At 32.0% G+C, this 13025-nt stretch overlaps 1 protein-coding gene across 1 annotated transcript; it reads right to left on the bottom strand.

Moving 5' to 3' along the window:
- Positions 1-4288: 4288 nt before the first annotated feature.
- LOC144847931 (ATP-dependent DNA helicase Pif1-like) lies at positions 4289-8523 on the bottom strand. The gene is made up of 3 exons (XM_078704527.1): positions 6810-8523; positions 5519-5580; positions 4289-5159 (listed from the first exon to the last, which is right to left on the bottom strand). Exons 1-3 carry the CDS (start codon positions 8496-8498, stop codon positions 5156-5158), a joined length of 1755 nt encoding a protein of 584 aa, XP_078560653.1. The 5' UTR covers positions 8499-8523; the 3' UTR covers positions 4289-5155.
- Positions 8524-13025: the final 4502 nt, after the last annotated feature.

Here is a 13025-nt window from a genome sequence, read left to right on the forward strand (position 1 = left end):
CCTCAACCTATCCCCTTAATGTTCGGTACGGTAAGGTACGTCGTTACACGTTCATGTTGCACCACTTGCGCGGCGGAAAACCAAACTCGTCAAAGTGACGAGTTACATGTCTAGTTGTCATCTTCTTTCTTTCTGTATGATTTTTGTGTAACGCTTTTCTCTAAAACTTGCAAACATAACATTTTTTTAACTATGTTGACATTTTGACATTTATGTAACGTCGTCAAGCGAAGCTTTTCATGATGCTTACAATTGCGCAACGTGACGTACGCGCGATTTAACGATTTTCTCGTATTTAACATAGCTCGACAACCAAATAACATTTCAACTTGAAACTTTGCAAAAGTTTAATTTATATCATGCGCTAACTTTCTGTGGAAAAAAAATTGCGTGTTTTACACAAAGTTACGCGCGCACGCGCATTTAAAATTTCAAAATGCGCAAAATTAATTTATAATCAATTTTCTACGCGTTTCATGTCGTTTTAAGCATGTCAAAAATTCCCACGCGTGCGCACATTTTTACGTGTGCGGTGCGCACGTAGCATTGAAAACGTATTTTTTTCGCGTGATTTATGTTTTTCCAGCCTTTTCTAGTAATTTTACCAAATTTTAAACAATTTCGACTTAAAGATACGTCATACGAGCACGTCGAATTGGACAATTTGCGCGCGTTTTTTATGAAAAGGTTAAAAAATTCGTTTAAAATATGTATTTTTTTAAACAATCGTAATTTCTAAACTAGACGGTCAACTTTTTGTGGATGACATTTTCTGGAAGTTAATGAGTTGTAGATATCGGATCATGTATTAATATGGCTAACCGGACATTGTGACGTCATCGTATGGCCACGCTAATATAAAATTTAGGATTTTTGTATCTTTCGTCATAGCTCATCACATTTAATAGAGCGCATCTCCACTTATCCGTTTTCCATTTTCACCCAAATTTTGATATTGTCTATGTCAATCAACTGTCTTTCGCATGAATTAGAAATATTTTAATTTTTTTGACGTCATCATTCCTAAAAATTTAAATTACGTGTGGCATTAATTTCATCTTTACAGTAAATTTTAATCTGTTATAGCTCGTAAGAATAAAATTTGATAATCACGATTAAAACGTTTTATGGAAGCTATTGGATTGTAGATACGAAATCATGTGAAAATTTTGCCAATCGGATGTTGTGACGTCATCATATGGCCAGTTAAATGAAAAAAGTCGTATTTTCATCTTTTGCGTCATAATTCATTACATTTAAAAGAGCGCGCATCAATGTTTCACGTATTCAAATTTCTTCTAGACGTTAATATGTTGTTGCTGAGATAATTTCCTTCCGAAATTGCTACCTTTGCATTTCATTTTAAAACCGTCAACATGTTAAAATTTGCAATAAATAGCGGGTCCCGTAATTTCACCTATTCTACACTGTGTGATATGGATACAGATTATACTGTGTATACTATATATGAATCGAAATAATAGAATTTAGCAATAACAACATATCATATTCTTCAGTTCAGGTCATAATGCCAACGTGAACACTTCCTTTTGTCCTCAACCTATCCCTTAATGTTAAAAGGTACGTCGTTACACGTTCATGTTGCACCACTTGCGCGGCGGAAAACCAAACTCGTCAAAGTGACGAGTTACATGTCTAGTTTTTGGTTTTCCGCAACGAAGTTGCAGGAAAACCTCTTGTGATTGTACGAAATCATCATCATCATCTTTTTAGTTATCCGCATTCAGCGGATAACTCCTTGGAACTGTCCTGTTTCATCTTTTTTTTTTTTCTGTATTATTCTTTCTTTCTGTCATTTTTGTGCAGAGCGTATCTCAAAAACGTGTAAAGTTAACATTTTATAACTTTGTCAACATGTGTGCATTCACGTGAAGTTGTGCTTTTTTATTTTTGAATGACGTCAGAGTTGCGCAACATGACTTACGCGCGTTTTAACGAATTTCGCGTATTTAACATAAATCAAAAGCTATATAACATTTTAAATTGAAACTTAGTAAAAGTTTAATTTATATATTGCGCTAACTGACTGTGAGAAAAAAATGGCATGTTTCACACAAAGTTACGCGCGCACGCGCGTTTAAAATTTCAAAATGCGAAAAATCAATTTCTAATCAACTTTCTACGCGTTTCATGTCATTTTAAGCATGTAAAAAATTTCCATGCGTGCGCATATTTTTACGCGCGCGGTGCGCACGTAGCGTTGAAAACAATTTTTTTTGCGTGTTTTTTATTTTTTCAGCCTTTTCTAGTGATTTTACCAACTTTTAAACATTTTTGACTTAAAATTACGTCATACGGGCACGTTGAATTTAATAACTTACGTGCATTTTTGATGAAAAAGTTCAAAAATTTGTCAAAATTTGTCAAAATTATACCTTTTTTTAAACAGTCGTAGTTTCTAAACTAAACGGTAAAAGTTACTTTTATTACGTATTCTGGAAGTTGATGAGTTGTAGATATTGGATCATGCATTAATATGGCTAACCGGACATTGTGACGTCATCGTGTGGCCACGCGAATATAAAATATATGATTTTTGTATCTTTCGTCATAGCGTATCACATTTAATTGAGCGCATCTTCACTTATCCGTTTTCCATTTTCACCCCGATTTTGATATTTTGTAGGTAAATGAACTATCTTTCGCATGAGTTAAAAATATTTTAATTTTATGACGTCATCATGTTGACAAAATTTAAATAACGTGGGTCACTTATTTTCTTCTTTAAAGTAACTTTCAATCTGTTATAGCTCGTCAGAATAAAAAGCTATAATCATGATTAAAACGTTTTCTGGAAGCTATTGGATTGTAGATACGAATTCATGTGAACATTTTTCCAATCCGACGTTGTGACGTCATTATATGGCCAGTTGAATAAAAAAAGTCGTATTTTCATCTTTTGCGCCATAGTTCATCACATTTAAAAGAGCGCGCATCTATATTTTACGTATTCAAATTTCTTCTATACGTTAACATGTTGTTGCTGAGATAATGTACTTCCGAAATTACTATCTTAGTGTTTCATTTTGATACCATCGCCATGTTAAAAATAGGAATAAATGGCGGGTCCCTTAATTTCACCTATTCTACACTGTATGTAATATGTATACATCTGTATATACTGTAACGGAATTTGGTATAGCCCAAATCATTTATTTCCTACCTATTGCTATAATGTAGCAGGCCAAATAAGACTAAGTTCTGATTGGCTATTTTACTGTGCGTGTAATTCAACTACACGCCTAATTGTGGTAAACAACTTATCCAGGGACCTAGTAGGCCTCAGGCACTCTTCGTTGAATATATTTGGACCATCCATCCCATTATTTCTACTTAATTGTGTCGTATCTTGTAATTATAATTGGTAAGTTTTACCTTATATGAATAAAAGGGCCATACGGCTCATGAGAATTTAACCTACTTGTACTTTCATCATTTATCTATTTACATTGTACTTGAAGCCGACGGAATATCACCGTCGCCGAACCTGACACTACCTGTCATCATAAACATAAACCCTATTTACCTAGCAATAATTACTTAATTTAGTGTACGTACGTGTTGCGACGTCATCATATGGCCAGTTGAATGAAAAAGTCGTATTTTCATCTTTTGCGTCATAGTTCATCACATTTAAAAGAGCATCTATATTTTACGTATTCAAACTTCTTCAACATGTTAATATGTTGGTGATCAGATGATTGTCTTCCGAAATTGCTATCTTCCTGTTTCATTTTGATGGGTCATCATGTTAAAAATTAGAATTGAAGTCGAGTCTACTCTAATATTTTAATTATGCTACACTGTATTTAATAATGTATAGAGTATATAGTATACTGATACTATGGGACACAAAATAAACCAACAACATATTATATTCTTCAGGTCATAATGACATAGCCTAATTTTTTTATGTGCATAATTTTTAACGTTACATGCACGTTGATATGGCACAAATATAGACAGGGTTCAGCTCAACTACGGTATATATTATGATCAATTTTCTGTCGTCTGATTTAAAAATATTTTATTTTTTATGAAGTCATCATGTCTAAAAATTGGAATAACTTGGATCACTTATTTTATCATTATAATATACATCCATCTCTCATAACTCTCTCCAAATTTAAAGTGATAGCCATAAAACTTAATATGGAAGCTGTTGATTTGTAGATATGAATTCATGTAAACATTTTCCTATTGGATTTGTGACGTCATCTGGCCATGTCAAGTAAAATCGGATTTTCATTCCATTTAGGAACGCGCATCTGGAAATATATGTTATTTCAGAGTGACTTCATTTTGATATGTTTTAACTCAGAATATTCCATTTCATTCTCCGATTGGTTTGTAATTTGGTTATCTAATATCCTGTTTCTATTTCAAGTTTGAACATTATAATGTAAATTCAACAATGTGTGTTAATAATTGTACAAACTCTGTAGATTAAACTCATTTCATTTAATAGTTTACATATATAAGAATTGTATATTTTTTTTCATACCATACACATATTTTCCATATTAATTCGTCTATGGATAAACAATTATACTGATATTGATTTTTTCACATGGATAATTTTTGGTTTATGCAAAATTCGCCATCAAGACGTGGCATTGAATACTCTTCGTGAACACTTCTATCTGTCATAAAACTAGCCATTGGACTACCAACAAATATCTAAAACATTAATAAATACAAAAATAGGATAAACAAGCTGCCAAAAAAGGAAATAAAGAGGAAATAAAAGAAGAAGCTATTAAATAGTGAATTACATGTACACATTAAAGATTTTTTTGCTAAAATATAATAATTATAAGACTATTTATTTATAAACACATTTATTAAAAATAATGATAGGACGTATTCAAGGTATTTTTACGCGGTATTGTTTGTGACCTTACTTATACAATTTGTATTAAATTAGTACACCAATATAATGTGTTGTCTATTCCAATATACTTCTACCGGTAGTAGCATCATCATCTTTTGTTAATATATCTTTGACTGTCTTCAATTCTTGTAATGGACCCCATTTTGCTTGACCACAAACATTGATTACAAATTGAAACCACTTCATTACACTCCGTAACACTTGCATAAGAAGCCTACTTGTGATGAATTATCATAAATGCTATCTGAATAGAAAGAAAAACAAGTACCATAAAACAGATATACATTAAATTATGTCTAATGAATTTGTTAATCGTATCAAATGAAATGTTTTTTTAAACAGTTTTATTAAACTTATTTATTTAATAGATAATTAGGTTGTTATGTACATACATTCTGTGTGTCATAGCATTTTTGAAATTCATATTCAATTCATTTTTTTATAAATGTGAATGAGATATTACTATCCCGAATGAGATCTTTTCCAGAGATGACCGCACAAAATATGGAAAAAGATCTCATATCAAAGGAGGCGGAGCAGTTAGAAAACTACTCGGCATAGAGGCGTTAATTCCAATAATCCCTAACATGAGGGTTTACTCACCTGATAATAATGTATTTCTTCCATACTGGAGGGTGACAAAGTTTGGAAGTTATGCTTGTCTCCTATGAAGAAACATTTATTATGTTCTGTTTGTAAAATTCGGTTTTTTTTTCAATTTTCCATAATAATAGGACAGTAGAATAAATGTATAGATTATAATTACAATGTAATTTGAAATGGCCTAATATAATAACTATAATAAATATTGTCTGTCTGGATTCGATCTAGACTTTTCCTAACTATAGACATAATTAATCATAATACTGTACTTATGTACGGCCATATTGCGTTGAAACACCGGTTCTCGTCAGATCACCGAAGTTAAGCAACGTTGGGCCCGGTTGCTTTCTGGATGGGAGACCGTCTAGAAATAGCGGCGGGTGCATGGTGTAATGGTAATAACGGACTAGCATGTGATAGGCATGGGATCGAGGTTACCAGTACCATACTAATTGCATCCTTAGGCAAGATGATTTACTCTCATTGCGTCGAGTATGGGATCGTCTCCGGTGTGCTGATCTGGTAGGCGCTGCACTGCTGGCTGCCGTGAGTCCGTGGAGGACCTAATCCGAATTTCCTCCGAACTTGAGGACCAGAATGCATTAGACATTTGACATGTAGTAGAACATGTTCTGGATACCCATTCTCTGACATTACATTATTTGAATTATTTATTTTTATTTCAAACTGTTTAAAATGTGATTCCACACAATTAAATGTAACCTATATAACATTCTTGTATATCACGTATAATGTTACTTTTAGTTGGTATTTCTTTCTACAAAGAATTGCTCTTGTTTTTTAGCTCTTTTTAAAATTGTTTTTTTTTTGCAAGTTTGTTTTATCCAGTTCTATTTTAAGTTATGTTTATAATTTTGTTTAACCTTAAAACAATTACGATTAAGATTAAACATCTGAGTAAATATAAAGATTATAATCCAAATTTAATTTGAATGGCCTCATGATAACTATAATAAATTGGAATTACATGTGCCTGCATTGAATCTAGACCTTTGCTATATACATGATCAATCAATGTATTACTTTCAGTAGTAGAACTTGTAACATGTTGTTGATAACCACTCTCTGTCATTAAATTATTCACTTTGGAAGGTTGTTTGAACAGATTTTCATTAAAGTCGCCCATTATGATACATTTTGTACTTACTTTATGCAACCTTTTTAATAATTTCCTCAAATTCTGACAAAATTGTTTAATATCATAGCTCGGAGGTCTATAAATTACTGACACAGCAACTGAAATTGGACATGTTATTAAAAATGAAATTACCTCTATATCGTTAATACCTATGTCTAACCTGCTTGAAAATTTGTTCTTGGTATAGACTGCAACTCCACCATGAGCCTGATTTTTTAATTTTAGAGTAAAATCATTTTTATTAGAATATGAGTCATATCTTGCTTGGTGATAGAATTTATACGGCTCTATACTAAAGTCAAAAAAATCATCATCCTTATTTAGCCATGTTTCAGTTAGACATATGGTAGTAGAATTCATAAACAAATCATTGCACTGAAGATCAGCAAAATGTTGTTTAAGCCCTTGAATGTTATGTAACATTATTGAAAATTCAGAACCGGAATCATTAACTTCTTTATCACATTGTATGTATGAATTCATCTTGTTTAAATATTCCTTTATATGAGGATCACAATAAATCAACTTAGAATTAACATGTTCAATGGTAAGTCCAGATATTGAGGTAACACGACTGAGTGCTACATATGCTTGTCCAGGCGCAAAGGTATTTTTAAGGCAAACCAGTGCTTTATTCATTGTCATTCCTTGCACTTTATGAACTGTGCATGCATATGCTAATTTGAGTGGGAATTGCTTTCGACTGTATTTTTTTCCAATAGATTCTTGAAACATTTCAATTGCCTGAATACCAATGTCATTGTTATCAAATTTCACTTTAATTGATATTGGTTTAGCGTTTTGACTGGGCTTAATTATATCTTCCACATGTCCCATACATCCATTTGTTAAGCCTTTTTTAACATCTACATTTTTAATCAACATCACTCTGGCATTAAGTGCAATCCACAAATAATTTAATAAATTAGTTTGACATGATTTCCGAGGTTTATCACAAAGTTTGTCTTGTTTCTTGCTGTTTACTAGAGTATCCTCTGCTTCAATGCATATAATATCTAAACATATTTTATGCAACATTTTTTTATTCCATTCATTAACCTGCTTATTACATGGGTATATATGCACAGCATCTTCACATTGTTCACCTGTTTCACATGATTTTAAGACTGACAAATCTTTGTCAGACAAGCAATCATTTCTTTCTTTTGTGCGCAATTTGTTTAACAATACAGCAAATTCTTTATCTTCTTTTTGCCTCATGATTTCATCTAACTGCACTTTTTTAAAGTTATTTACCCATAATGAGTTTTCCAATGTGTTTTTATACAAAGAAGTGCCCCTCACAGGCGGTAACTGATAAAAATCACCAACTGCAATTATTGAAATATTACCAAATGCACTATCATTACGTACTTGCTTTATTTGCCGCAATCGTCCGTGGATGTACCAAAGTAACTTTTGATTTACCATTGATATTTCATCTATAATAACAATTTGCAATTGACCTAACTGATTACGAAGTGCACTTATTTTTTCTTCTCCAAGTGGTTGATATGGAAGTGAAATATGAATAGGAATAGACAAAGCACTATGAATGGTATGACCTTTAATATTATATGCTGCAATCCCTGTAGGAGCTAGTTTCAATATTGACATATCATCCGGATTTTCCAACATTTTTCCGAGAATACGTGTTGCTTCATTATAAATACAATTTACCAAATGGCTTTTTCCAGTGCCAGCGCCTCCAGTTATAAAAGTGTAAAACGATTCAGGTTGTTTGCCATTAACTTTATCTAAGCACCATTGCCTTGTCTTATAAAATATTTGTTTTTGTTGTTCATTTAAAGATCGAATCATTTTGTTCAGTTCCGGTCTTGAAATATTAGATGAGTTACATTCTATTGTAGATGTTTCTTTTTTTTTTAGGCCAAAATCTGGAACAAAAAATTCATTTTCTTCATCATCAACGTCTACATTTGGCTTTGGATTCTCTAATCTTTCCTTTTCACTTTCCGGACATAATAGACCCCATGCATCTTCTTGTGGTCCAAATTTTGCTAAAACCCCTTCTGCATGTTTAATAGCATCTGCAGTTTTGTCATACTTTTCCATGTTTTTATCAACTATAACATTTACTTTTTCTAATTTACTGCCACATAATTTGACAGATCCTAGCTCATAAAATTCTTGATATGTTTGAAATTTCGATGGTTTTAACTGTTTATCTGTTCGAAATGGCAGAAATAACTGCAATATACTCATAAAATATTTTTCAGATGCTGTATTCATTGGAAACCGAGGGTACCTTATTATAGCATTGTCAGTCCGTGTTCTTTTTTGGATAAATCCTAATTTTTTTTGTAATTGGAATACGTTCTTTCTTTGCACGTTTCCTTTCATTTCTGATGTACTTAATATTCTATAATAAGAGCAAAATGTTGCAAGACACATTGTATTAAATTCAGAACTATTTGGTCGAGCTTTATATTTGTCGAGCTTATTTGGCAACCATGCACTTTGATTATCATCCACTTTGTTTTTAATTACGCTTAGTGGTAAACTCATTCTAACAGGATTAGGTCCTACTGGGATAAATTCAACTTTCCTTGAACTTTCTTTCAATCTCAAGCCACAAACACGATAAACACTTTCTTGCGCAGACACTTCTCGATTATTCATGTACACATGACCAAGTTTACTCAAGCTTTGTCTGGCATTTTCATTACCTTCTTTCACTTCTGATGCTGCATGAGATAAAAGTAAGCCCATTTCCCGTTCAGATTTCGACATATATCCTATAACGTACGTAACACATGCATATACACTGGTAATATACTGAATATCCATATTAGCATTCCATGCTCTAAGTAAGGAAGGATTGTATTGATTTACCCACACATCTTGGGGGTTTCTCTTTAAAACAATCTTTTCTTCAGTAGTTATACAATTATTTGCATCCTCATATGCACTCTGAGTAATATTTAAACTTTGAAAAAGTTCCTTGGCGCTTTGATACGTTTCTTCATTTGTCAAAGCATTTTTTACCGAGGTTAATAATTCTTGCGCTTGTTTATTTGCATCACCATCATCATTATCATCATCATTGTTTTTATCCACAATTGCAGGTCTCATAACAAATGTTTTTTCAGAAGGCTGTCTCGGGAAGTTAAATCTGCAATTTGTTCCCTTCTTTTTACACGATTTCGAATGTCTTTTACTGTGAATCTGCACACTGGTAACAATTTCATTCATTTCAGAATCTACAAATTGACGTGGCACACAACAAGAAATATATTTGTCAATAAATTCAATAACTTTTTTATCTTCATCTTCATTAAAAACAGGGGCATTTTCGACCCATACCAACATATGAACATGTGGACTTCCCCTCATTTGAAATTCAATTCTGTAAAAATAATCTGTGACTTTACCAATAGGCTGGGCTTCAGACAAAATAACTTTTTTCAAAAAAGTATGAAAGCGTTTGTCAAACATTCTGGCAACAGTTACTGGATTTGATTTTAGCAAATTACATTTGTCTGCCCATTCCAAATCATCTATGTTTCTTTGGTCTCCTGTTTGACTCAACAATGTCGTCATTATTTCTTTCCAACGGAAGTCAGCACTTGAGAATGAAAGAAAGAATGTTGGTTTTCCAATCTGTCTAACCATTGCTAATACATCTTTTTGTGTTGCTTGCCAGTAAGGTGGAGTTCCACGTATTTGTTTTAGAAATTTATAACCTTTATCAGATTTTAAAATCTCCTCAATTTTGTTTATGTTTTTTAAATCAGATACAGTTACTTTACTAAAATCATCCTTTTTACTTGACCCTTTTCGCAACGCTATGGAAATACTTGATAAAATTTGTTGAAGTTCATATATAGATTGGGCATAAAATATAAATTCTGTATTTTTTGCAAACCTGTTATCTACATGCATCAATCTATTGTGTAAATATCGTCCAAGTGTTATCTTAACATCTCTTATATCATGGAATGTTGGTTGACCTGTTGGAAATAGTACTGGAAAAGATTTTGCTTCATTGTTTTCATTACTTAATAATGCAATAGGACTATTATTTTCACATGGTGCACAACAAATTATATCACGAAAATATTCATCAACTAAATTTTGTCGCCTGTCAACAGGTTGTAGACTTGTATCAAACGCAACACCACATAATCGATCTTCTTCATCTTCTTCTTCATTGTTTTCTACACAATTAGTTAGTAGTTGTACTTTCAATGTTTTCTTTAGACAAATAATTGTGCCAATTTTGATCAATTGCTACGTCAAAATACCATTTGTTATGATCTTGTAAATATTCAAGTGCTTCAATAACATTGGCTGTGTTAACAAATTTATATTTATAATAACCTTTGTACGACAATTTTCGCTTCAATTTTACGGATATTAACTGATCATCAGCCTCTGGTCTAGGCAGAATTTTTACAGTTTCAATAGTATTTGATGGTACGCATACAACTGGTCCATGTATTCCATGCTGTCCACCTTTGGGTAAATTCATTAATTTCATAAAAGGAATATTTAATCCAATCAGATGTTGCTCTAAATTATTTAAACAATTTAGCTCAGGAGGAATATCTTGTAGTTCTAAATTGTTTGAATTGGCTTCTGCAGGGACTTTTCCTTTCAGCAATTTCTTGTGACATGTGAAACAAATCCATAATTTGCATCTTGGTGATTTGGCAAATTGACAAGGATTATTACATTCATTGTTGCAAATATGTAAATATTTTTCATTTATACATGTCCTATACTCGTACTTAGCTTTCGTGCATTTGACAACTTGATTTTTGAATAACATTTTAAAGCATACGCAACAAACATATTCAGGACCATGAGATGTTGATTCTCTGAAGTTTTGCAAAACAAATTCAAAATTACGCTTTTTTGCTATCCATATTTTACGATGCCTCATGTTTTTTTGTACAACATTTTTTCGGAAAAGTGAATCACCGTGATATTTTTCGGTAAATTTTTGATTACAATTTTTTTTAAATTTTGGATCCCCTTGGTATTTGTCGTTAAACCTTTGCTTACAACTTTGACGAAATTTTAAATCAATACGGTATTTCTCTCCTAATGCTTTCTTCAAAATACTTCGATACTTTATTTTCAAGTTTTGTCTGAATGTTGAATTATTGCGATACTTTGCTGCTAGTTTTTGACTCAGGTTTTGTCTGAATGTTAAATTATTGTGATACTTTGATGCTAGTTTTTGACTCAGATTTTGTCTAAATTGTAAATTATTCCTATACTTTTGTGCCATATTTTGTTTATTGTTATGTTTAAAGTTTTGTCTAAATATTAAATCAGTATGATATCTATTTTTTCTTTTCTCTTTTAAATTTTGCCTAAACCTTTCATTCAATCTATAATATTGCACACTTTTAGCTTTCTTGGTTGTTCGATAATCCAAATTAATGTTGTCATTTAGTTTCATCTCACTTCGTACTTTAAGATTATAATTTGGTTCACACCTGTACGCCTTCTGTTGTCTTTCTCGATTTTCCTTTCTTTTAGAAAATTTATAAATGTCATCAGCATATTTTATTCTCTGTGCCTCTTTAACTTTACGTATCTTTTCTTCTCTGTATACAGGATCATTTTGATATTTCTTTCGTTGTACCTCCGCTTTATTATGTTTCTCTTCCTTCGTCGTACTGTCATTTGAACGTTTTATCCTCATTCGCCATTTGTTTTCAAGTCGTTTATTTCTTTCAGTTGTTGTTTTATTATCTCTTATTGTCTTTATTTTGTTTGAACAACTTCCTTCAACATCTTTACTCCGTTTCTGTTTGGGTCCTATAGCATCTTCAAGTATTTCATGACTTATTTCTTTTCTTTTTCGTGTATTGTTATGTTTTGTCAAATTATTTTTCATAACACCAGGGTCTACACTTATTTCCGAGGAGCTATCCACATCATCACAATCCACAATTTTTATTGTTTCCGGAACATAATTTAAATTGACATCAACAGACTCCACTACATTGAAATGCACATTTCTGGTGTACAGAATATACATACCGTTGTCAGTTGTAACCTCATTAATTTTTCCAGGGTTTTTTGCAGAAAACATTTGCCAAGTCAAAAGCTGATCATTGAATGAATAAATATCTGTATTAAGCAAGTTTGCCATTGCACTTATTTCAGTATTCGAAGCCCATGTTCCATTATTCATTACTCTCTTTTTAATCACATATTCCATAACTGTTCTATATTCAACACTTAATGTACTACTAAACAAGTCATCAGTTTCCAATAAATGATTCCCAATTGCTTTTCTTAAAATTAAATGATTATCTTCAGTCCCAGAAATAATGTATGAAATTGCACGATAAAAACAATTACCAT

This window comes from Antedon bifida, chromosome 7, assembly GCF_963402885.1.
Source record: "Antedon bifida chromosome 7, ecAntBifi1.1, whole genome shotgun sequence".
Taxonomy (NCBI): Eukaryota; Metazoa; Echinodermata; class Crinoidea; order Comatulida; family Antedonidae; genus Antedon; species Antedon bifida.

What these genes read in the sequence shown, in the direction of transcription:
- LOC144847931 (XM_078704527.1), bottom strand. Translation starts at nt 8,498, where the DNA reads ATGATTCGATCTTTAAATGAACAACAAAAACAAATATTTTATAAGACA. An exon ending in TAGGTATTAACGATATAGAG is followed by an intron (nt 5,581 to 6,809) that starts GTAATTTCATTT and finishes GTTTCTTCATAG; the next exon opens with GAGACAAGCATAACTTCCAA.